Source organism: Euleptes europaea, chromosome 20 (assembly GCF_029931775.1).
Source record: "Euleptes europaea isolate rEulEur1 chromosome 20, rEulEur1.hap1, whole genome shotgun sequence".
NCBI lineage: Eukaryota > Metazoa > Chordata > Lepidosauria > Squamata > Sphaerodactylidae > Euleptes > Euleptes europaea.
This window is the reverse complement of record NC_079331.1, coordinates 5,550,783-5,577,002: the sequence shown is the minus strand read 5'-3', so window position 1 is coordinate 5,577,002 and position 26,220 is coordinate 5,550,783. Positions and strand designations below refer to the sequence as shown.

At 48.6% G+C, this 26,220-nt stretch overlaps 2 protein-coding genes across 2 annotated transcripts in view; one reads left to right on the top strand and one right to left on the bottom strand.

The window, feature by feature from the left end:
- ARID3B (AT-rich interaction domain 3B) overlaps positions 1-10,844 on the bottom strand; it is a 34,583-nt gene extending 23,739 nt beyond the window's left edge. Inside the window, exon 1 of the mRNA XM_056865744.1 lies at positions 10,239-10,844. Coding sequence (XP_056721722.1) covers positions 10,239-10,808 — 570 coding nt within the window. The 5' untranslated portion in view covers positions 10,809-10,844. The remainder of the gene's footprint in view (positions 1-10,238) is intronic.
- Positions 10,845-20,403: 9,559 nt separating this feature from the next.
- On the top strand, positions 20,404-21,541 carry LOC130492192 (actin, cytoplasmic type 5). The gene has a single exon (XM_056865987.1). It carries the CDS (start codon positions 20,411-20,413, stop codon positions 21,539-21,541), a length of 1,131 nt encoding a protein of 376 aa, XP_056721965.1. The 5' UTR covers positions 20,404-20,410.
- The last annotated feature ends 4,679 nt before the right edge of the window (positions 21,542-26,220 follow it).

The window sequence follows — 26,220 nt, the reverse complement described above, 5'->3', positions numbered from 1 at the left end:
AAGAAGCGAGTTAACAAGACTTGCGGGAACAGCTCGGCCCACAAGTCAGGAGAAACGGGCAATTTTTTTGGGGGGGGGAATAAAAGGCTACATCAGGGGGAGAGAGAAAACAGGAATGACTGGTTTTTCTCAATACCCGAGACTGTCGTTTGCAAGGAGACGCTGGAAACGGCAAACCAAGGTTCCTCTCGACCTCAGCCAAGATCTAGCGGCAATTTTCACATGGTCACATGAAGCTGCCTTCTGCTGAATTAGACCCTTGGTCCATCAAAGTCAGTATCGTCTACTCAGACCGGCAGCTGCTCTCCAGGGTCTCAAGCAGGGGTCTTTCACATCACCTACTTGCCTGGTCCCGCCTGGTCCCTTTAACTGGAGATGCCGGGGATTGAACCTGGGACCTTCTGCATGCCAAGCAGATGCTCTACCACTGGGCCACGGTCCCTCCCTGAATTTTGCCCAGGAGTCAACAGCCTGGATTCCTGGGACGTTCCGAGCACCTGAGCAGAGAACCCAGGACCATACAGCCGGTGAGGCGTAGAGTTTTTGAGTATCCGGGCAGGCCTGGAGAAACGCCAAGTCAAATCTCTGCTTGTCCATGAAGCTTGCGGGGAGACCCCATGTCAGTTGTTCCCTGTCAGCCCGACCTACCTCTCAGGGGTGTCGCGAGGACACAGTGGAGGGCTGGGAAAACTACGCATACTACCCTGAGCTACCTAGGGTAAGGGGAAGATAAGACACGTTCAACACATTCTAACTGGTTCGCACACTTTTCACGTTTAATGACCACATTCAGCCAAAGATAAATCCACTTGTTACTCCCTCACATCTTGCCTCCAGGGTCGATATGCAAATCCAAGTGGTATAGCGCAAGAGGATTGTCCTCTGCACGGCCAGACGTTTCAGGCTGTGCCCGTAAGTAGCATCAGAGTTTTTCATTAGATGCAAACCAAGATACATTTAATTGTTACAGCAACCTCACTACCATGCAAACCTGGTTTGGGAAATGAGTAGAAAGTCATCTGGAATTGGGATTGACCATGGTTGTTTTGAGTATTCACGATATACTTGCTCTGAAGATTTTACTTTTATGGACTACCTACTGACTGTATAATTGGGTATCCATCCTTTGCTCAGAGGAATTCCCATCCTTAGATCATATGCAGATTGTACATATGATCTGGTTAATAGCATTGTTGCTAATACAATTGTATTTCAATCTACACCACAGCAAACACAAAAATTCGTCCGGCTCCCTCGCAAATATGAATTTCTAGGATGCCTGACCATTGCGAGGAAATCCTGCCCAATTGGGTTTCAGCTCCGCATGGGAGCATTCCTAAGTGTTCCACCCTTTAAAAAACAGTTTTAGGTCCCCCTTCCTCTCGCCCCACGCCTGCAGGCTACACTTCCCCTTCCCTCCGCCCCAACACTCCTCCTGAGGTTAGTTAGCTATCAAAAGCGCTCCTCCCCAGAGCCTGCCAGCCTGACTTTACAGAAGCAATTATACCAGCGGCTATTTTAGGATTACTCCCCGAGCCACCTGGAACATCTTATTAGAGTGGAATTCAGATGTCCAAAACAATTCCAGTTTTGCTGCCGTGCTTCCCCTCCCAATTAAAGGCCGGTTAACCCTTTCCTCAAGAGCAAATGCAAGAACTCGCGCTATTAACGTATTTTTCTTGTCGCTCCTTGAGGAAGGTCCCAAGGTCTGTGCAGGGTCCTCTCGGAAGCAAAGCTTCAAATCAATGGTATAGACAGGAAGAGCCTTCCTGGAGTTTGGGGAGGGGCTGTGGCTCAGTGGCAGAGCCTCTGCTCGGCATGCAGAACGTCCCAGGTTCAATCCCAGGCATCTCCAGTTAAAGGGACTAGGCAAGTAGGTGGTGTGAAAGACCTCTGCCTGAGACCCCGGAGAGTTGCTGCTGGTCTGAGTAGACAATACTGACTTTGATGGACCAAGGGTCTGATTCAGTATAAGGCAGCTTCGTGTGTTCATGAGTTTATGCCTCATGTCGAGCAGGCCAGGAGACTGCTGAAACATTGTCAAAGTGTTATGTTTATTAGACCATTCAAAAGATGCATGCCCAGATATAACATTACCTTTAAAAAAATAACTTTCGAGGGATAACAGAACAGCATCTAACACCTCAAATATCAAAACTCCACCCTTTTCATTCTGGAAGAAGTATTCAAGGAATGGGAGGGGCCGCGGCTCAGTGGCAGAGCATCTGCTTGGCATGCAGAATGTCCCAGGTTCAATCCCCAGCCTCTCCAGTTAAAAGGACCAGGAAGTATGGGATGTGGAAAAGCTCTAAGACCTTGGAAAGTTGCTGCCAGTCTGAGTAGACAATACTGATGGACCAAAAGGTCTGATTCAGTATAAAGCAGCTTCATGTGTTTGTGTGATCAAAGCCCAGGTCTTGACTGCTGTTAACTGTAAAAGTCTGCTACCGCAAACTTAATAAACTGCTGTAAATCTCACAGCAGCTTTCGAACAAGGGGCGGCCCCACATATAACGTGCTTCTTTAATTTAGTCTGAAGACTGCTATTACAAAACACAACCGCTACACCCGAATTTTGAAAAATGCAACTGAAGTCTTCTCGGCTGAGTAGAATTAGAATTAGGGAAAGTTTCTTCCCTGGCCACCATGATGACACTTCAGGGACAGCCATGAAGGCGGAAACACCTCCACTCCCCAAATAATCCCATTCTGTGAGGGGGCAGAATGATCCCTACCAAGGCCTGCGCCCCGTTTCTGCCCACCCCACCCCCAGTTGCAAGCCACATGTTAATTCAATGTTCTTTATTTGCTGACCTCCTGCTTTTCTACCCAGCACGCCACCAAGCTCCAATTGGATTTCCCAAGCCTGGCTGTTTTCTAAAGCGACTGCTTCCCCCCAGTAACAAACACCCAATCTTGAGAGAAGGAAACGGTTCCTCCAGGGAACCGTTTGGACTTGATTCCTCCGGCCCTGCTGCAGGGACTGAGCTAAAGGGGAGAAAGGAAGGAGGGAAACGCCCCATTCGAGGATTATCAGAGAATCAGCAGAAATTCCTTCTGTGGGTGGAGATGAGCCTCAGGAAGTGAACCAGATGCTGTTTAAAAAAAAAAGGAAAGGAAAGAAAACCTGTTGTAGTACAGAACTCTGATAAGATCAGGATTATTGCTCTGGGTTGGAAGCTCACAGCCCTGCCAGGAGAAGAGTGGCAATTATCTCAAAGACATACAAACACGCCCCCGCCCCTTCCACTACCTGTTATAGGTTGCAAGGGCAGGAGAAATAATCCTGTCCCCTGTTAGAGGCACGGGAGCTCAGAATCGTGTCTGCGGCTTTCAAAAATTCTCGAGAAGCATCAAGCGGATCTCAAGGTTAAGAGGTGCGGGAAATAGGAAACGCTCCCTGTTCCGGGGGCAGCCGACCAGCTGCCTTTTTCGTTTGGGATTTCCCTGGGAGCATTCTCGGCGGCGCACTTACTCCCAAGTCACCCAGTTCGAGCATTTGTCAGAAGAGCAGCAGACGGGAATCGAAGCTCTGCCCGCCTCCGCCGAAGTGCCCCTTCTCACAGCTACAACAGGCGCACACATAAATAGATGCTTGTTTCCTTCAAGGTTTCACGTTTATATGGCCTTCCATTGATCTGAGCTGGGCTTTTATGACTACCAATTGCCACGGTTGTTGAGAAGGCATTACAATCTCATTTCTGCCCCCCCTTCCACTAGCGCCCCCATGTTTCAGGTCTGAAAAGTGGAAGTTTTAGAGATCCGCAGAGCTTCACCTGGCCACAAAGAGTTTAGGGCGAGAAGGAGGGGGGACTTTGGTCCAGCTCTCTCTCTCCCTGGGCAAGGAATGGTGCTGCTCTAGTCTTGGACTTCTCTATCGTCGCCAGAACAGGTGCTGTGAATTTCATTTGTCCCGAATCTGATGCCCATTGGTTTAAGCGTTTGATCTTCTCGTGTTATAGGCTCCACGATGCATATAGGGTACTAAGTTTGGGGGAGGGACAAAACATTTTAAAAAAGTTGATTTCTCATAAGGAAGGTGCTCCGACCCCACAGATCATTCCGGATACTCCATTCTGGATCTCTTGAAATAACATGGTGGCAAAGAACGATTTCTGCCCTCCCCCGCCCCATCTGCAAGACACCCAACGTTATATCTCCCCTCCATGTTCGTGTCAATCTAAGAACTTGACCCACTCAGACAGAAAACATCACAGCTTCAAACAATGGATAATGAAACACCAGCGTGCAGCCCAATTAATGGCAACAATTAGATAAATCTGAGTATTTTCTAATAACAAGTAACCTGAAATAATATGGGAAGTTGAGAGATTACAGTTCAGAAAGATTATTCTGAGTGGAAGAGAGTGTTGACAAAGACACACACACACCCCATCCTCAGAACTGTGGATTTAGGCAAGTGAAAATCCTATGGGAGGGGGCTGTGGCTCAGTGGCAGAGCATCTGCTTGGCATGCAGAAGGTCCCAGGTTCAATCCCCGGCATCTCCAGTTTAAGGGACTGGGCAAGCAGGTGATGTGAAAGACCCCTGCCTGAAGCCCTAGGGAGCCGCTGCCGGTCTGAGTAGACAATACTGACTTTGATGGACCGAGGGTCTGAATCAGTAGAAGGCAGCTTCGTGTGTTCATGTGTACCTAGGACATTAACATCCCACCCTGACTTCAAGCAGAGCTCCAGGCAGCTTTTATGGTTTTCCCTGCCTTGGTTTTATGCTCTCGGCAACCCCATAAGGTAGGTGAGGCTGAGAGAGAGAGTGGAGTGCCCAAAACCACCCAAGGAGCTGTGTGGCAGAGAGGGAAGTTGAGCCCGGGTCTTCCGGATCCTGATGATGAAGAAGAAGAGTTGGTTTTTATATGCCGACTTTCTCTACCACTTAAGAGAGACTCAAACCGGCTTACAAACACCTTCCCCTCCCCACAACAGACACCCTGTGAGGTTGGTGGGCTGAAAGAGCTCTAACAGAGCTGTAACCTGCCGAAGTTCACTCAACTGGCTTTGTGTGTAGGAGTGGGAAAACAAATCCAGTTCACCAGAGTAGCCTCTGCTGCTCATGTGGAGGAGTGGGGAATCAAACCCGGTTCTCTAGATCAGAATCCACCGCTCCAAACCACCGCTCTTAACCACTACACGACTTTGGCTGATCCAATGCTCTTTGACACCATACTGACCCCTTGCAATTTTTACTAGCAACACATCCATTGTTCTGACAGAGAGCATGGATATTTATTCGAAGGGGCCCCTCGGTGCACACGTGCATGCCTAGAAGTGCACACTCAGTTGTAGAGCCACGTGTTGTGCAGATGTGCCCAGATTCAATCCTTGGCATCTGCAATTCCAAACCTCTCAGGACCTGGGAATGACTTCTCTCTGTCAAGAGTATTTTGCTGTATTGATAGTCCGCCTTTCTCACTGAGATGCAAAGTGGATTATGCAGAGCAGATCAATAACAGTCCGTAACAAAGCTTGCCTTATGTTTCCCCTTCCTCACCAAGGCGGATCTTTTTTCCAGAGAGGACAGCCCAGTAATATTTCTGACGCCCGCTGCCTTTCGTAATCTGGATTGCCTTTTCTAGACACCCCGGTCTTTAACTGCAGAATCCAAACATCTGCACCTCGTCTGGATATTTTTAGATTCTCGTCAGCTGCCCTGTGCGCTGAGAGAATATAGCAGAAAGGCGGGATTAAAATAGCCTAAAATAAATAAATAAAAAACTTGCTGGGAGTTCTGTCTATGCAGGGTTTCCCCTCCCTAGAAACCTGAGAACCAGCTCAGCTATGCCTAAAAGGGGGGGTTTGCAAGGAGTGACAGGAACACATTCTTCCCCTCCCCTGATAAAGTTTTTCTCATCGTTTCTCTTCCTTTCAATAATGGCAAACCCCCAGAATTGGTCCCTAGTCACAGGCCTTGTCGATTGACTCCAGATGGATTTGGGAACTGCTAAGAAGGACAGAAGGGGGGGAGCTTTCTTTGGGGATTTGCCAGACCCTTGACAAGCGGCCAACACTTCCCTCCTTGTTTTGTGCTGACAAGATTCTCGCCGCCCCCATGTCAGAAGCTGAGCCAGCTCTTTTGTCCACCAGTGTGTTCGACAATTATTTACTCGGGGTGGGCGGGAGGCCGAATGGAATTCAAAGCAGCCGAGCGTGGACGCCTGCATTCATCCGAGTCGGGCGTTCCGAGTAACCATAGACGCTGGAGTATCTTCACGTCGTGGCGAGGACACTCGAGGTTTGAGTTGAACAACAACAACAACAACTAAAATGGATGGGGGGGGGAAAGAAGTAACAAAAAGAACGCAGGTGATGGCAAGAACGCCTTTTAGTCCGGAAGGCGTCGATTCTGAATGTTGATGCGAGGCAGAGGAAGGGCCATGTTTTGATCAAGAGTGTGTGCTAGTCAATAGGAAAAAGCAATTTGTATTGCTTTGCCGAGCAGTAATAGGTATCTGTCAAATAATCCAAGAAGGATCAAAAGATTCCATACCTCCCACCTGGAAGGGGTAAGGTAGTCGATGGGCAAAGAGGACGGAGCTCACTCAGGGGGCAAAGCTATCCACTTAGCAAGCGTCAGCAGCACCTGGAAAGCAAGAGAAAACTGGGGGCCCTGCCCCGTGTATCCTCCCCCGCTACACAACACATGCACATTAGCTGGGGCGCTGGAGGCAATCTGACCCACAAGGCCAAGCAAGCAAACTCCAACTTCTAAAAACAACAACAACCTTACATCATGTTTAAGCTGTCTCAAAAACTCCTTTCCAGGCGCAAAGGCAGCAGGGAAATTCTGTTAAAATAACCCGAACCACTAATCTCACATTAGTCATAAGAACATAAGAAAAGCCCTGCTAGATCAGACCAAGGCCCATCAAATCCAGCAGTCTGTTCACACAGTGGCCAACCAGGTGCCTCTAGGAAGCCCACAAACAAGATGACTGCAGCAGCACCATCCTGCCTGTGTTCCACAGCACCTAAGATAATAGGCATGCTCCTCTGATCCTGGAGAGAATAGGTATGCATCACTACAGAACACTTTATGGCAGTCTGGGGCTTGCAAAGTCTTCGCCTGGCAATCCAAGCCAACTCGCTTCGGCTCTCGTAACTGCACCAGCATCACAAACAGGCCACCTCGAAGCAAAAAATGTGTTCTTCACAAAGGGAAAACTGTTTGCTATCTGGGGAGAAGGGGCCCATGAGTCACAATCAGCAGCTACAACAAATTGAGGGGTGGAGACAGTCACTGCAATCTCCCCTCCCTTTTCCATCCAGGCTGCGCCTTTCATTGTAAAAAAATATATATATATTGTTGGGGTCTGATAAAAGCCTATAAGCTTTTGCAATGAGGATGAAACAAAACCGAACCACTGCAAAAGCCAGCCGTTTGCAAAACCAGCCGGCATCCAAACAAGGATTGTAGAGATAATTCCGGTTTTGTGGCTGTGGAATTTAGCTTTACATCACAAAATGAATTTCCGGGGGCCTCGCACAGGGGGGGGGTCTGTTTATTAAATGCTTCCCTTTTAGGAAGCAGCGGGGGGGGGGGAGGCAGGGAGGGAGAAATCAAGGGGATCCCATGAAGCTGACAGGCACTAGATTCAGGACGGATAAAAGGAAATACTTCTTTACACAATGAATGACTGAAATATAAAGTCCACTGCCAAAGGATGCAGGGATTGCTGCAAGCGTAGATGGCTTTAAAAGGGGATAAGACAGATTCATGGAGGTGAGGTCTATCAGTGGCTACTGCTAGCCATGGTGACTACAGGGAATCTCCAGAGCCAGTAAACCTCTGAATCCCAGTGCCAGGAGGCAACATCAGGAGACGGCCCTGTCGGTGGAACCTCCAGAGGAACTGGTTGACTACAGTGTGAAATGGGATGCTGGACTAGATGGACCACTAGTCTGATCCAACAGGGCTCTTCTTATGTGCTTATCAGGGGAAGGCCTCGGCCTCTATGCCCTGTCGTTGGACCTCCAGAGGAACTGGCTGGCTACTGTGCCAGACGGGATGCTGGACTAGACAGACCTCTGGTCTGATCCAGCAAGGCTTTTCTGATGTTCTTATGCTCCAGGGTCTCTTTGGGGAGGGGCGAGGGGAGTGCAAAATACCTTGCTTAGACATAGAACCAGGCTGACAGTCTTTTACATAGGATCAAGTACTGAGTAAAATTTTATCATTATAGAACTTTCTTCCCCCCCTTCCAAAATAAATCCTATTGAAATCACCCTGCCAGTAAGGACAAAAACACAACAACACACTAGCCTGTAATCAGTTCATAGGTTGACTTGAAAGGTAGGGCCAGCAAGACGCTTACTCAGAAGAAGCCACGGCTCTTTGTTTCTGCACAAAAAACATGTATGGCCTGCATCTGCTACTCAGTCCGGTTGATGAGGAAAAAGACGCTCTTAATAGGCAACTTAATCTAAAATGGCCTGTCCATCACAGAGAAGGGGTGAGGGAGGACGCTTGTCCGTGAAAAGGGACTCAAATTGTTCCGAAACCTACAGACTCTTGATGCGAACCCAGTTCACATGCACTGCCAAATTTCTTGAGTGCTACTCCCTGGGGCGGAAGCATCATTTATCTAGGTGCTCTGTCGACAACTGCCAGCCGCGCGACCGCAGGCCGAATCCCTCCAAACACTGTGACGAGAGGACAGCAGGAGGCACCCAACCTTCAGGAGGCACCCAACCTTCCCACGGCTGGGGGGGCGGGGGAGTCCACCAGCGACTGCTTCTAACGTCGAGGGGCTAGCAATTTCCAAAACTATTTCGAGCGCACTCACACGAGACAGCGGGGGCAGCAGCCCCTCTACGATTCGCAGCGGCAGAATTTGCACCACGTTGCACAAGGTCCCCCAACTTCAGCCAGGACGTTTATATTGCCGCTTCGATCTGCTCGAAAGCCACAGATCACTGGACAACGAGTCTTTACCAGAAGGGTTACCAAGAGTGACCCACGATGTGCACAGGCCTGCATGAAGACATGAAGCTGCCTTATACTGAATTGGTCCGCCAAATATAGTTATCCTCTACTCAGACTGGCAACGGCTCTCCAGGGTCTCATGCTGAGGTCCTTCACATCACCTACAACCTGATCCTTACTGGAGATGACCTTCTGCATGCCAAGCAGATGCTCTACCACTGAGCCATGGCCTCTCCTAAAGTTGCTTTACAGTTACCAGATCATACCGTTCTAAAGAAATCCCTTCCTGCTAAGATTTCTATACACTAGAGCATACGAAAGCGTGCCGATTCTCTGAAAAGGACCTATCTGACACATCACGCTTCTCCATCTGCAGAGACGTCTTTTGCCCTTCAAAAACAGTCCCTCTTGAGCAACGGGCGAGCAGGAAACACAACTGGAAGGCCGCCAGCCCCCTGCGCAAGGCGGTTCATGAACTCCCTGAAACGTAGACGCCTGTTTCACCATTGACTCAGCAGCTGCAGGGGGTGGTGGACTTCTGCCAATTGCATCACCCTGAAGAGTGTTTTTTTTTTTAAATTACAACACCCGAGGCCCTTGGACCACAAGAGTCGCACAGCAGACCACACACTGCCAATCAGGTCACGCCACACCAATGCTGTCAACATTCAAATTGAGCCAAATGGATGAAGGGGAGGCTTCCAGGGGCCTGCACAACTGGAGCACCTCACCCCACCCTGGCTGCAAGTTTCCCTGGCCCTTTTGGGGCCCCATCTGGCAGGCAGGAACCACAAAAAGGAACCCCCCCATTTTACTGCTGCTCTTAAAAGATAGTCGAGAAGCTGCACCGATGGCCAAGGAACCTTTTTTGTCTCTTTTTGAACCCATATTTCTCAAGGAGTCTGACTGCAGTAAGTCTTTTGATCCCTAGCCAACAGGGTGCTCCGACCTTACAACTATTTGGCAGGTGGCAATACTACCGGAACAAAGTCACAAATGGCCCAGGCTAGCCTGATCTCGTCAGATCTTGGAAGCTAAGCAGGGAGGGCCCCAGTTAGTACTTGGATGGGAGACCACCAAGGAAGTCCAGGGTTGCTAGTCAGAGGCAGGCAATGGCAAAGCACCCCTGTTACTCTCTTGCCTTTAAAACCCCATAAGTCCTGTGGCTTGATGGCCCTATCCACCACCAACGGAACCCACATGGGAAATGTTGCCTCCAAGAGCATCAAATGTGTGTTCTCTCTCTCTCATTTTAAACAACCAATGTCTGCGGTGGGGGGGCAAGCATTTTCACTGACCTGCTTAAGCTGCTGCTCATCCAGTCTCCACGACTGCCTCCCCGACGAGGAGCCAGAATACAGAGGGTTTGCGGCGTCTTTACCCTGCTCTTCCTTTCCCTGGTGTCCCCGCTGCGCCCCAAGGGCTGGTAAGGGATGTGAGGAGGAAGCCACTCTTTGGTTGTGGGGGGCCGCTTTGGAAGGCTGAAAATACTTCAGAGCGGAGCCCGCGTCCTTGCTGCGCGTGGCGGTGGTGACACCGTCCTCCAGGTCTCGGTCTTCCAAGTCCTCTTCGCCTTCCTCCTCCTCCTCCTCCTCCGAGTTCACACTGCTCTGATCGAACGTTCGGGCAGCCCCGAACACGGGCGGGACTCGGGCCGGAGGGGCGTGGGCGTGGGCCACGCCGCCGGAAGGCTTGCCGGATGCGGCCGAGAGCGCCGCTTGCTGCGCTGCCAGCGGCTGGCCATAATGCAGCTGTGCCTCCCGCATCTGCCTCTGCTGCCTTTCCCGGGGATCCATCTGCAGGGGGGCCTGCTGCTGCTGCTGTTGCTGCTGCTTCTGCAGCTGCTCCACCACGGCCTCCAGCTTCATCCTGCTGTTAACATGTCTGTGGCGAGAGGGGGGTTCTGCCGGACCGGGACCCAGCTAAAGCCGCCACGGTGCAATGAAATCTGAAACACAAATATTGGCCCTGGGTAAATCACTCGCAGGCTTCCACCCCCACCCCACCCCCCGCAGGACGAGGAGGCGGCTGCAAAAAAAAAAAAAAAAACCCAAACGGTCAGCCTGGAGCGGGAATCACTGGGGGGGGGGGGGAGCTCACATTTTCAATCAATGCTGGGTTCCTTTCCCAACTCGATACAGTGCTCATTTACACACACACACCCCAATACAGCATCAAAAATGGCTCCATTATCTGTGGAAAGGGAGCGTCTTTCTCCCTGATTGCCAAATATTCTAAATATTTACTATGTTTACAATATTACATTTCCTGTGTGTATTGTTTAAAATACTTATCCTGCCTGCCAGCCCCTTAGCAGGACGCAAATCTCAATGGAAATACAATTTACGGAAAATGAACAGTTACAATCTATACAGTGAAAACCAAAACCGAGGCCTCTTTATTAATTGCCATGGTTTATATTTCTGAATGAATTGAGAAAGACTTGTTTTTACCTAGAAGCATGTTTGCAGGGAGAAAAAAATATTCTGCTCCGTTTGCTGTTTCAGTAAGGTTGGGATTATCCAAGTATCAGAGGGTTTTGTTTGTATGTACTGGGTGTCAGAACCAAGCCAGAGGTCAGTGAGACGCCATTTTCAGGAACAAACAAAAGTAACAAACGAGGTAAGAACTCTTTCCTCAGAGTAAGCCCTACTGAACAGACCTCAGAAGGATTCAGAGTAGCCATGCTTTGGACTGACCCATCTAACGTGTGATCAAACCCCTCGGATTCACTTATTTATTTTATTTAACACATTTATTAGCTGCTTTTCTACCCTGGGACACACAAGGCGGATTACAATATAAATTTATTATCTGGTGCGTACATACATCTTTAGCAAACCTCCCCCTTCATTCACAACACTCTTCCCGACTACAGAAATATGTCCAACTTCAGAAACAAAATGCCTGTGGAAAAATTGAGATGGGGGGACAGGACGGGAGAAAGACTCTTGCTAGGAACTAGCATTATCAGTCGCCACTACGACGCCAACAGGGTGCCAGGAAAGAGATTCCCTCTCCCATAGCAACAGCTCTTATTTTAGTAAGACAGTTTGAGGCCCATGGATATGGCCCCCAAACAACCAGTGACTGTCAGGTGGCTTTAAAGAAGTAACAAGAAAACTTGCAGTAGACAATTTTGACATCAATAATCCTCAAAGAAAATTCACTCCCTAGTCCAGAATCAGGAAAACGGTGTTGAGTTTTCAAGGGGATGGTGGAATTGAGGAGGTGTCCTTCCATACAAGCAACATTAAAAGTTAAGAGTGAACTTTCTCAGGATAAATTACAAGAAGCACAATCTTTATCAGACCATGCTAATATTCAAGTGGTAAATCAGAAGGCGTACAGCAATTTAAAAAATCTCATCCTTGTCTCCACTACCCTTCTGCTGAAGAAATGCTTTCTAAAAACTGGGGATATTTTTGCTAAAATTAAGCATTTAATCTCAAGGGGCAATGCCCAGCTTGAAGTTCTGCTAGGCTCGGACCAGTCACCCTCAACCCCTTTCCCTCAGCATAGCCCACCTCTCAGGGGTGTTGCAAGGGTAAAATGGAGGAGGACAGAACTAGAAACACCAACCCGATCACTCTGGAGGAAGGACAGAATGAAAGGGTAATAAAAACTACCCCTTCCTAATTTAGCAGCGATCGAGCATTTCTAGGTCTCTCTCAAATGTTCCCATAAAGTGGCTGCAAACAAAATTTTAAAAAGCAACATTTGCAAGTTATAAAGAAAGACTGAGAAAATCACAAAGCGATCGATCCATCAGCTCCCGCAGTAGTTCACTGTGGGCTTTCAGATAGATTACAATGCCAGAAACAATACAATAATGGCTAAGCCAATACCAGACGTACTGTTTATAAATGGCAGGAGTGTTAACTCCTGGAAAATAAGGATATTAACACAAGTGTGGCATTAGGATGCAGAGTGAGGTTATGGCTAAACTGCAGCATGACACATTTTATAGCACATCATCTTTCCCTTGCTTTTATTATCATCAGGCTTCAGGCGCAAAGACACCTAAAGATGATGAACAGGGAACACGCGCCAGAGGAACAATACTATAATTCATGACTCGATGTTTCGTTGACGTGCCGGGGGGAAGTCGCAGGTGCAGAGACATGCTCTCTGGATCCTGCAGGTCTCATCCAGGTCAGAAACAACCCTCCAATGGCAGGTTCGAGCAAGCCTGACACATTGTTCGGCGTGTGGCAATTAAACATGACTGCGGAGCACCAATCGCCTCCGGAGCCAAAGAAAGGCTTTGGAGCGAGGCCCGCCACACCTTGAGCATTTAATGCAATCATCAAAAGCCCATCAGGACATTTTCAGAATATTCCAGTCCCCAGAGTGCTTTCCTCCAAAATTGCTAGGCTCTTTGGGGGCATCAAAGGGAAAATGCGTAATTCCAACCTATAGTAACTTACCAAGCCTTCCAAATGGCTGCCCCAAAACACACTAAACGCTTGATTACCATCTTTTGTTGACAATTAAGTGTCATCTGGATTTCAATCTCTGAGCAGGATCTATATCTGACCTGGAACATGTTTACGCAGGAGGAAGCCGAACCGAGTTCAACGGGACTTGTTCCGTGGCACACATGTTCAGGATTAAAGCCTCGAAGTAACAGCTTGCCAATATAATAACTGCCTCAGAGAATAGCTGTGTAAATTCAATACCCTACGGAATCCAAGGGCAACTACAACCATCACGAGGTATCTGTAAGGATTTCCGTCTGGCTGACTCTCAAAAATCACCCTGAGAAAAAAGCCTGACATCCCTGTTCCTCCGATTAACGTTCCGGAATAATAAATAACCATCGCCATCACCCTGTAATATAATTAAACACCAGTCTATGCAATATGTTGCATTTCCAGTTCTGTACGCATTTCGCTATCCTGTTCCCACTTTGACTCTGCGTGAGATCGTCCTCATGGCCTGGCCCTTAGTACTCTTCTCCATACGCGTGCCCTTCCCCAGCCATAAATCTTATCGACCAAAACCAAAATCGCAACTAAACAAATGGGTCAGAACTATACACAACCGCCCTTAACACATCTCTACGGAAGTGAGCACCAAAGCAAGAGATTAATCTCCAAACGGAGGGTGCGTGCTAAATGCCACCATGCCACGTCTGACTCATGGTGACTCTTTGGACCTCCAAACCGTCCGATCGTTCCCAGCCTTGCTCAGGTCTTGCAAACTGAGGGCCGTGGCTTCCTTTATAGAGTCAAGCCAACTCACGTTGGGTCTTCCTCTTTTCCTGTTTTCCTCCAAACAGATGCAACCTAAAAACCTTATATCCCTCACCACAATCCGACTTCTTAAACGAAGACCCTCCCCTTCAAGCAATGTCACAGGGTCCAGAAGAACTGGAATTTTCTCCACTCCTAAGAGCCAGCCATAAACTGGTTTCCTTCTTGAGTCTTATGCTCCCTCCCCCCGCACCCCAAACCCATACCTGTTTACTCAGAATCAAGGCTCACTGTGTCCAGTGAGGCTCGATCCCAGGTAAGGTTTGCATAGTTCAATCCTAAACAGAATTACACCCTCCTAAATCCACTGAAGTTAATGGGATTAGAAGGGTGGGACTCTGTTTAGGGTGGCACTGTCAATCTGCCCGTTATCTCGTTAGGAGAAGTGCGTTGCGAAAGGGTGTGAAGGAAACGACGATGGAGGAACTGTCTCTTTCAACGCACCACAACTGAAGCTGCCAGGCGGCAAGATCACCACTAACCAGAAAGAGCATTTATCTGTGTGGTGCATAATCAAGTCTAGGAATTCCTTGCCACAAGGTGCGGCGATACCCACTAAGCGTTCGGGCTTTATTTTTTTAAAGGGATTAGGCAAAAAGGATTATGATCCTCATCAGGTCCCACCTAGCAAGCATTCTAGGGAAGGCATCTGTCTGGCCACTGCTAGAAGCACAATTCTACCCAAGTTCCACTATGTTTCACAAAGCATACTCCCAGGTTGTTGTGCAGAGGACCACTGCATTACAGCCAAAGGAGTTCTCTCTCACTCATGCACCCCCACACCATCAGAGAAGCTTTTCTTCCTCGTATCCTTTAAAAACATCCCACACCCTACAAGTCTCTCTTCCTCTACGTACAAGTGGTTCAGGCTCCCCGTAATCCTCTATCCTCGAAGATAGTTTACGAGGGTAGCCATGTCGGTGTGAAGTAGAATAACTACTTTGGAGTGCAGTAGCAGCTTGGAGACCCGCAAGATTTTCGAGGTATGAGCTTTTAAGAGTCAAAGCTCCCTTCATCAGATGCAAGTGGGAATGGGGTTGCAACTGACAAGAGCTGTGACTCCCAAGAGCTTATATCCTGGAGACTCTCAAAGCATCACCCAATGCTTGGCCAGACCCACAAATACCACCCCACACTTTGCTGCAATATCTACAAGCGGCCTTCCAAAAACAAAGTGAAGGCTGCAAACCTAAGCGTTCACATGTGGAGGTTATGTCCCCTTATATCCAACTCGGTGCAACTTCTGAATCAGCAGGGACAGAAACGTAAAGCCACGAGCCTTCAAAATTTTAGTAGTGTGTAAGTACCATCGTGGAGGGAAGGCAGGGTAGAGCCCGATCTTGTCAGATCTTGGAAGCTAAGCAGGGTCGGCCCTGGTTAGTATTTGGATGGGACACCTCCAAGGAATACCAGGGTTGCTATGCAGAGGAAAGCAATGGCATACCACCTCTGTTAGTCTTGTCTTGAAAACCCCATGAGGGGTTGCCATAAGTTGATTTGTGACACACATGCACAAGTACCATTATACCCTGTGGGGCTTACTTCCAAGTAAATGCCCACTGGAAGGCTTTATTCCCCCCTCCTCCCCCAGATTTAGTCCAGTAAAGGTTGCCATCCAAACCCCGTGGGGCGGACTTCCAAGTAAATATCAGCTAGAAGGTTTTATTCTCCCCCTCCACACGCCCACAAAGGCATTTATATTGCAAGCCAAGCACCACTGGAACATCTGATGTTTTATTCTGTTATCTTAGAAGGCCATTTTAACTAATTGCTTTTACACGGCTATGGCGTTTAATTGCATATCTTATTATTTTGTGAGCTGCCCCGAGCCCCGCATCTGCTGTAAGCCCAATAAGTAAATAAATACAATTTAGTTGAACGAGAGCGCCATAAAAAAATCCTGGAGGGCTTGTTTATTAGGGTTGCCAACTGCAGACTGGGAAATTCCTGGAGATTTTGGGGGGTGGGGGTGGAGCCTGGAAGGGGGGGTTGGGGAAGGACCCTCAGTGGGGCATAACGCCCCCCCTCCAAAGCAGCCCTTTTCTTCCAGGGGAGCTGGTCTCCGTCGCCAGGCGATCAGCTGCCATTCCGGGAGATCTCCCGGCCTCACCGGGAGGGGTGGCAAACCCCGGGGCTTACTCCCGAGTCAGCCGAAAGGCTTTCAAGTTTTGCTCCGCGAAAGTCTCCCCGAGGCGTTAGATGAAAGAGGAAATTAAGTAGTTTAATATAAGTATAGGATATTTTGTAATGAATTAGAAGATAATTGCAAAGAGGATTATTGAGATAAGTTAGAGATAAGAAGAGGGGAAGTTAGAGGGGGGATTTTTTTATGTAGCATTCTACATTGTAGATTAAAATATAGATCTAGAAGGGATTAAATGACAATGTTAATTAAATGTATGGAATTATATAAGAAAATAAAAAAATAAAAAATTAAAAAAGGGAAGTCTCCCCGAGGCTGTTACCTGTTTACTTGGGGGCAAGCCCCATTAAAGAGGGGCGGGGGGGGCTTACCTGCGAGTAAACCCCGAGTCTGGAGGCCTCAGGGCGGCTTGGGTGTAAAGCCCCTGAGGAGCTGGGCTAGGCTTCCTCGCGAGTAGACGGGGGAGGCTTTTCTCTCTTCCCACCCCGCCTCGGGTTGCCCGGCCCCGCTTACCTCACCTCGGGGGGGGGGGCCTCCTTCGGCCCCCGCAGCCCCGGCCTCGCCTCACGCAGCCAGCCAGCCAGCCGCCGCCTCACGCGCAGCGGCCGCCCCCGCTCCCCTCCCCCACCCAGACCGGAAATGGGGGCTGAGGGAGGGCCGAAAGAGGTGGGGGGGCGGGCTGGCGCTGGGCCGGAACTGACGTCTCCCGCGTCGTTGACTGCGTGGGGCAGGGGAGCAGGGGCGGGTACACTTTCCGAGCGCGCTTCCGGTACAGAACGGAACTTCCGAGCTCCCCCGCGCCACCAGGCGGGGGGCTATTGAGAAGCCAAAGGATAGAGCGGCACTAGTCAGTGGAGAAGTCGGAGATTTGGGGGGCGGAGCTTGAGAAGGGCGGGGTTTAGGGAGGGGCTTCCAGGCCAGCGAGTCCAATGGCCAAAGCGGCCGTTTTCTACAGGGGAACTGATAGGGTTCCCAACCTCCAGGTGGTGGCCTGGAGGTTTGGGGGCGGAGCTTGAGGAGGGCGGGGTTTAGGGAGGGGCTTCCAGGCCAGCGAGTCCAATGGCCAAAGCGGCCGTTTTCTACAGGGGAACTGATAAGGTTCCCAACCTCCAGGTGGTGGCCTGGAGGTTTGGGGGCGGGGCTTGAGGAGGGCGGGGTTTAGGGAGGGGCTTCCAGGCCAGCGAGTCCAATGGCCAAAGCGGCCGTTTTCTACAGGGGAACTGATAGGGTTCCCAACCTCCAGGTGGTGGCCTGGAGGTTTGGGGGCGGAGCTTGAGGAGGGCGGGGTTTAGGGAGGGGCTTCCAGGCCAGCGAGTCCAATGGCCAAAGCGGCCGTTTTCTACGGGGGAACTGATAGGGTTCCCAACCTCCAGGTGGTGGCTGGGGATCTCCTGCTATTACAACTGACCTCCAGCCGTTAGAGATCGGTTCCCCTGGAGGAAAGCGACCGCTTTGGCCATTGGACTCTATGGCACTGAAGCCCCTCCCCAAACCCCGCCCTCCTCAAGCTCCGCCCCAAAAATGTCCAGGTATTTCCCAACCCTAGGAACTGATATCTGTCACCTGGAGATCAGTTTGTAATAACGGAGGATCTCCAGCCACTACCTGGAGGTTGGGATGAAGGGAGGGGAGAATCCTCCGAAAAGGCAAAAGATTTTAAACAGAAGGGGGCAGCGGGGGGGGGGAGGAGCGCGGCGGCCACCGTAGGGACTGTAACCATAGCAACCGCCGAACTCGGAAATCGGGATGTCGCCAGGGAAGGGAGCCGCGCTGACTGGGAGAGGCGGGACTTCCGAGGGGGGCGGCCAATGAGAGCGAGCGCCGGGGCTGCGCCGGGGGAGTATAAGAGGCGCGCGTCGGGAGGCGGCCGCTCAACGGCCCGTCGGCGGAGCTTCTGGTCGCGTTTGTTGGTGAGGAGCTGCGAGGTGGGTGGAAATGGCGGTTATTTCGGGAAGTAGGCCCAGGCCTTCTTCTGTTTGTTTTCCGCTTTTTTAAGAGCAAATTCCGAGGTTCAAAGTAATAATTTGCAAATTTAAATAAACGTAGAATATAGATAGATACTAAATTTATATGTTCTACATTTATTTAAATTTGCAAATAGTTATTTTTAAATTTATGTTAAATTCATATACATTATGCATTCTATGTTACAAACATATGTGTGTGTTAAAAACAAATTCCAAGGTTAAAAATAATTATTTGCAAATTTAAATAAATGTAGAATATAGATACTAAATTTATATGTTCTACATTTATTTTAATTTGCAAATAATTATTTTTAACCTTGGGATTTGTTTTTAAAACACACACACACACGTCTGTGTGTAACATATAGCATGCATAATGTATATGAATTTAACATAAATTTAAAAATAACTATTTGCACATTTAAAAATAAATTTCTATAGGCTTCTCCTTTTTTTCCTACTTTCATTTGTCACTTTTAAAATTCTGGGGTGGAGGGGGGAAGCCAAGTAACAAATTTAAGAAGACTCCCTGTTCCTCTTTTTTGCCTCGCCCTTCCTTTTTTTAAAATTCCAGTGTAGTGCCACTGGGCAGGGTATAAATTAAATAAAATAAAATAATAAATAAGTTATACCTTGGCTGAGGTCCCTTCCCAAGCCCCTCCTTCCCCAGGCTGCATCCCCCCCAAAAAAAAATCTCCAGGAATTCCCCAACACTAGAGCTGGCAATCTAGGGTTACCAACCTCCAGGTAGTAGCTGGAGATCTCCTGCTATTACAACTGATCTCCAGCTGATAGAGATCAGTTCACCTGGAGAAAATGGCTGCTTTGGCCATTGGACTCTATGGCATTGAAGTCCCTCCCCAGTCCCCACCCTCAGGCTCCGCCCCAAAAACCTCCTGCCGGTAGAGAAGAGGGACCTGGCAACCCCATATTCCTATAAGGCATCTTGCCTGGCAGGTGGAGCGAAGGGAGATTGAAAGGGGTCTTCCAGTTAACACCTTTTAAAAAGTAGCCCTGCTGTAGGCCTGGTGGTGGGGCTGAGGCTGGCTACGCTCAATGGCGCCCAGCATAACTTTACTGCTTGTCTTAGACCCTCTGAATGGCATTTCTAGCCTGTTGGGTCCATTCAGAAAAGCACCAGGGTAGAAAGGGCCGGTGGAACTTTTGCTAGGGTGATGCGGCCAAAGGGAGAGCCTGTCACGCTCCTGGCAATGTGGTGCCATGGCTACAACTTGAAAAGCGCACTCAAGATTTGTGTAGGTATAGGGCCATAAAGTGGACTTAATGAGCTGGGAGCACTTACAGAGCAGTTTTTTTGCGGGCGAGGCCTGGAGAGAAGCTGTTTGACCACACTGTGCAGAGGGGAAAAAATATATTGCTACGGTAATTGGCTAAGGGGAGAGGCAGCTTGTGGCGCGATGGTTATCTGCCTGCTGAGCCTGTTGTTCCGCCTTGTGGAGAGAGGTGAGGCGTGGTCTGTTGGGAGGCAGTCTTTGGAGGGGTGAGGTGAGTAAGCGCACTTCCCCTTTTGAACACAGGACAAAGGGTAGGTGCTTAAAAGGGTGTGAAGCAGAGCTGGAGGGAGCTAGTACCAACAGGTTGGGGGTGGGGAGTTGAACAGGAGATGGGGAGCAGGCTGTAGCTAACAGGTGAAGGGGAATCGTGGCATGAAGCATGCACTAAGTTATTGGGAACGGAAGGTTTTGAGCAGCAGTAGCCTTAATCTGCAACGCAGCAGGAAGAAAGGAGGGTATAAGCAAATAATTACGTAATTGGGTCCAGAGGAGAGATCCTCAAAAGATGAGAAGTAACAGGAGTTTATTATTTTATGGTGTAATGTAGCTGCCAGATTAAGTAAAATGCTTAAAGTGCAGTAAGCAATGCCAGGGGAAAGGGCCAGGTATGGTTGTAGCTGTGCTAAGAGGTTGTCTATTCTGCCTTCTCCAACTGAATCTGGGCTTTTTCCTGATTTTAGATTGTCAACAAATTCATTATCAATAACCATATCAAAGTCTCCAATATCTGCTACTTGCCGGTCTTAAAAAAAAAACTGATGTCTGAAAGATAAAACTCCTTGCTTGTTTCTTGCAGAACAATTCAAAATGGCAGATGAGGAGATTGCCGCTTTGGTTGTGGACAACGGATCTGGAATGTGCAAAGCAGGATTTGCGGGCGACGATGCCCCCCGGGCGGTGTTCCCTTCCATCGTGGGGCGGCCCAGGCATCAAGGGGTCATGGTGGGCATGGGCCAGAAGGACAGCTACGTGGGGGACGAAGCGCAGAGCAAGAGGGGCATTCTGACCCTGAAGTACCCTATTGAACATGGCATCGTCACCAACTGGGATGACATGGAGAAGATCTGGCACCACACTTTCTACAACGAGTTGCGGGTTGCCCCAGAAGAACACCCAGTCCTGCTCACTGAAGCTCCCCTGAATCCCAAAGCCAACAGGGAGAAGATGACTCAGATCATGTTTGAGACCTTCAACACGCCGGCTATGTATGTGGCCATCCAGGCAGTGCTGTCTCTCTATGCCTCTGGCCGGACCACTGGAATTGTCATGGACTCCGGAGATGGAGTCACCCACACCGTGCCCATCTATGAGGGTTATGCCTTGCCCCACGCTATCCTGCGTCTGGACCTGGCAGGCCGTGACCTGACAGACTACCTCATGAAGATCCTGACCGAGAGAGGCTACAGCTTTACCACCACGGCTGAGAGGGAGATTGTGCGGGACATCAAGGAGAAGCTCTGCTACGTGGCCCTGGACTTCGAGCAGGAGATGGCCACGGCGGCCTCCTCCTCCTCCTTGGAGAAGAGCTATGAGCTGCCCGATGGCCAGGTGATCACCATCGGCAACGAGCGCTTCAGGTGTCCCGAGGCCCTCTTCCAGCCCTCTTTCCTGGGCATGGAGTCCTGCGGCATCCACGAAACCACCTTCAACTCCATCATGAAGTGTGACGTGGACATCCGAAAGGATCTGTACGCCAACACGGTGCTGTCGGGCGGCACCACCATGTTCCCTGGCATCGCTGACAGAATGCAGAAAGAGATCACAGCCTTGGCCCCCAGCACTATGAAGATCAAGATCATTGCCCCACCGGAGCGCAAGTATTCTGTCTGGATTGGTGGCTCCATCCTGGCGTCTCTCTCCACCTTCCAGCAGATGTGGATCAGCAAGCAAGAGTATGATGAGTCTGGCCCCTCTATCGTCCACCGTAAATGTTTCTAATGGGTCCACAAAGCCAGTCTTTTGTGTAGAGTCAGCTGTGGAAAATGAGGCCAATCTTTCTGGTAAATTCCCTAGTATTGGACTGTTTCTGAATAATCTCTCCCATTCCAAAAACACGTCTCGCATACTCTTTAACCTTGAGGTCCATTGAATGGCCAGTGACAAAATTCAATTTGGGGACCATTGCTGGTGTTTTGCCACCTCTGTTCCCCTAAACGTTGGTGGTGTTTGAGGATGAAATGTTAACCACCTTAGTAGGAATTGTAGATGCCGATATTGGCAGTTTTTCTGTAGAAGGAAAGCTAATAAATGGTTGCTAACAATAATCGTGTTGCTTGATGTAAATCCCCCGCTCAGTGGGAAGGAGGCATTGACACACTGCTGTTTACTTCAGTTGGGGGGGATAAGCCTTATACCAGCAGAAGATGACATTTAGATCTGTGATTCAGTAGGTCTTTCACTTAAATATCACAAGAACATTGTTGGGTAGTACTTCTAGAGTGGGCTAAGCAGTATTTTCCCCAGTTTTAATAAGTAGTTGTAGCTAAAGGATGAATTGCAAGGGAACTGGGCAAACTGGCTACCTTGTCTACACTGTCTCAACATGGCCAGGTCCACAGAAGAGATGCTTCATTCCCCAAGACACTAGCACAGTGGTTCTCAACTTTTGCTCCATTCCCCCCTTTCACCATTGTTCAGAATATAATTCCCCCCTTCCCAAGATAGTCTCAAAAAAACTACAGTTTTTCAGATTGTACATAATCTACAGGACACTTTGCTGAATAGTGGTCCCAATTCCCCCCCAATTCCCCCCCTGCTCTAGCAAGTCAGTCCTATATGAATCAGGTTTTACTAATTTAGAAGTGTTGCCATTTGGAGATGGTGGGGAACACAACCTCTGATGGCTGCTTATTCAAAGCATCCTCCTTGGGCTTCCATTTTCCTTTGGTAATCCCAGAAGGATCTTAACCTGGTTGTCCAGGCTGGCTGTGAAGCTTCTCCCTTGTACCAGCGGGACCGTCTGTGCAGAGCCAGGCTGTTTACCCCTTGCAATGCAATTGTGTCTACCTCTGACCTTTCAGCATTCCAGCGTTTTAGCTGTGCCAGCACAAATTACTGAGGTCGCCGAGATCCTTATCGGTGCCTGAATTGTCCGAGTAATGCAAGAGTATTTTCTGCTTACATGCATGTTTGCAGACTCTGCTAGAGGGGTTGGTTCCTAGACGGAAGAGGTAAACAATGCACCTCTCAAAGTGAAGACAGGTGTGCCTATCTAGTATTCTTTAGCTTCCTCCCCCCATAGTTGGCCTGGAATCTCACACGCATCACCAAGTGCAGGAAGGTTAGAGTTGGCCCTCCCCAGAATTGGAGGAGACTTGAAGGAAGTGTTTTCTAAATCGTCTGTCTTTCTTGCTGGGATCCCGACTGGCTCACAGGACACACAAACTGTAATCAGACTGCGTACCGCAACTGATGCGACAAGGCAGTAGGGCTAGAATGACAATCGGAGAACCATGCTCGCACACTCTCAATGGCAGTAGACTATAAAGGGCTAGCCCTGTTAAGTCTGCAAGGCATCGCTACATTTTTGTTTAGTTATGCTACAAACAACACAAAGTGGATTACAAGATACAGGGCCATGCAGCGAAACCAGGTGATAACCTGTGCTAATCATTGCAGTAGAGTGCAATCCAGTTCCAGGGTAGCATTCTGGACATCTCCGTTCAATGTTTTTTAGTGCCATGCACTTTTCTCCACTGTCCCTTCCTGGTTATGTATAGATTCAAGCGGTGGAGGCAGTTGCTAGGATTTTAAACATGGTTTGCGGGTGTTGGCACGAAAAGGGCCATGGCAGATGGGTGTCCAAGACTGTCACACACACACTGTCACGTGAAGACGTTTTCATTAGTCCATCGAGGTTAGTATTGTCTACTCAGACTGGCAGCGTCTATCCAGGATCTCAGGCTGAGGTCTTTCATGTCACCTACTGCCAGGTCCTTTTCCTGGAGATGCCAGGGATTGAAGAAGAAAAAAGGGGAATAGAACCCAACCTAGAAAACGGAACTTGGGTACCCAAGGTTGGGTGGGATGGGGGGGGAATATATATATAATGAAAATATATAATTTATTAGAAACGCTATATAAGAATTAAAATTATTTTAAAACCATTAAAATAGCACAATGGCATTTCTTAAGGTTGGTGTCTGTCACCGCAAGCCAAACGTGTTTCAGCCTGTATGGCCTTCCTCAGTGGTCTGTTTAAATCATATATAAAACATGCACACACATTACAAATATATTTACATGTACAGGCAATATACAACAGACCAGGGATGTGATAGGTTGTATAACCAATTACACCAACATCTGGTTTTTATGCTGGGCTGTATATGTCTCCCACATAAGTCGTGTGCAAGTATCAACCTATTCAAACAGATGCTGGGGATTGAACCTGGGACCTTCTGCAAGCCAAGCAGAGGCTCTTTACTGAGCCACAGCCTCTCCTTGAACTGTCTCCCTCTTGAGGGAGATACGGACAGGGGACAGTTGCTCCTGAAAGAGCCAACCTGTGCCTGTTCAAACATGCTGCATGCTAGGCCATGTAGTAGTGTCTGTGGCCGATTTGCATGTTCCTGATGGATGATAACTTTGAATGTTGTTTTTTGTCATTGATTTTAGGGACCCTCAGCTTCATACAGGTAAGAATCATGCTGTTAGTTTCAACACATTTAGAGCAGTAGTATTTAGCTGAGATGGGTTTTAAAAAATTGGTTGATCAAAGATCATTCCAATTAGTTGTACGGCAGGTTTGTTTGTTTTTAAGGTCATTTTTCAAAACGGTAGCAGGTAGACAGGTATTCTCATTTTGCTCTTTTCAATGGACGAAATCTTTTGAATGGCTTTTGTGCACATGCGTGGCCTCAATCCTCAAACTACTTTTCTTTCCCGAAGTGTGGCTTTAGCTTCATTTAAGCGTATGTTGATTTAATCAACTAAGGGAGTAGTCAAGTAAAAAGATGCTTGACAAAGCTTTTGGCTGTCCTAATAATAAACTTGTTCCTGTTTGACGGCAATGCAGTTTGAACATGCAACCAAGGTTAATTTCCTGCCAGGATGGGGCGCTGAATGGCATTCTTTCATTTTAGAAATGCCAGGGGTACGTCTCTACAGATAGTCAAACTGTCAGGAGCTTGAATCAGGTCAGACAGCAAAGGTGCCCTGGCGGATTACTGGCAAATCTTGGACTCCATTCTCCAAAGCAGCCATTTTCTCCAGGGGACTTGATCTCCATCTCTTGGAGATCAGATGTAATTCCTGGTGATCTCCAGGCCCCACCTGGAGGTTACCAAAGAAATAAAACACCTCTATGTTAATGGGGTTAACACTGAGAAGAAATCAACATAGAAGGACTAAATCACAGCATAGCCAAGTACCAATTACATCTCTTCATATATTAAACACATATTGATACTGTGTCAATTGTGCACATAAATTAATTATTTTGGAGCTATGGTTTTCCCTTTATATGGCCTTTATTGCAATCGGCTTATGCATATTTGCTATAATTTGTGTGCATAATTGTCATGTGTAATACACAGTATCGATGTGTGTTTAATATATGAAGAGATGGAATTGGTGCTTGGCTGTGTTGCGATTTAGCCCTTCTATGATTTCTTCCCACCTGGAGGTTGGCAACCCTGTCCCTACGGAACGCAGCATTGCAACCTGGGCTGGCCAAAGATCCCAATGCCCAGTCAGCAGACCAGGAACATGCCAAAGAGGCCAGATGATGAAGTGGGTGAACCTCCCCACCAATGATGTCCATTTACCAAGCCTCTAGCTGGAACTGTGACTCTGATCCCGGGCGAGGGACCTGCCGGAAGCCGCTCCAACTTTCAGGTTGCTCTCTGGGAACTGCAGCTCTCACCGGCACCCTTGTGCATTTAATGGGTGGGAGAGAACGTCAGAGAGTTCCTCCTTCTTCCATATAAAGGAAATAGAGGGGCATGGTTTCCTTGGCCATTTATGCACGGGAGGATTTGCTGTTCTCTGGATGCACATTTCCCCCATCCAAATCCTCAAAACTCATCAATAAGCCCCCATGCAGAGTTTTGAGCATTCGGATGGGGAAAATGTGCATCTAGAGCAGTGGTTCCCAAACTTTTCAGGCCACCGCCCCCTTGGTTCCACAAACTCAACCCCAGTGCCCCCTACCCTATAAAAAGCATTATTCAAAATAGGGGTTTGCATGATTCATAACAATAAAATTTCAAAACAGTAACAATTAATTGCACATCTATTCAAAATCAAATTAAAACTTTTTAGTTGAAATTTATTCAACAAAACTGATGGACTTGATCCAGTGGTACCAGCTCCTCAAAGTCTGGAAAAAAAATCTGATAGTTTCCTCCAAATTTGCCAGCACGGTGCCATAGCTTGATCTATTGTAAATTAGAGAACAACACAGTTGAAGGGGCCCACCTCTAGCGCCCCCCTGCTGCCCCCTTGCCTCTTCGTGCGCCCCTAGGTAATACCACTGCCCCCCAGGGGGTGGTACTACCCACTTTGGGAACCACTGATCTAGAGAGTGGCAAAACCTCCCATGCATAAATGGCCCCTGTGATTGTGACGCGCGAATGGGAGGTGGGTTTGCTGAGCGTTTAAACCAGAAGAGGGTG

Coding starts and splice junctions, on each gene's coding strand:
- LOC130492192 (XM_056865987.1), top strand. CDS start 20,411: ATGGCAGATGAGGAGATTGCCGCTTTGGTTGTGGACAACGGATCTGGA.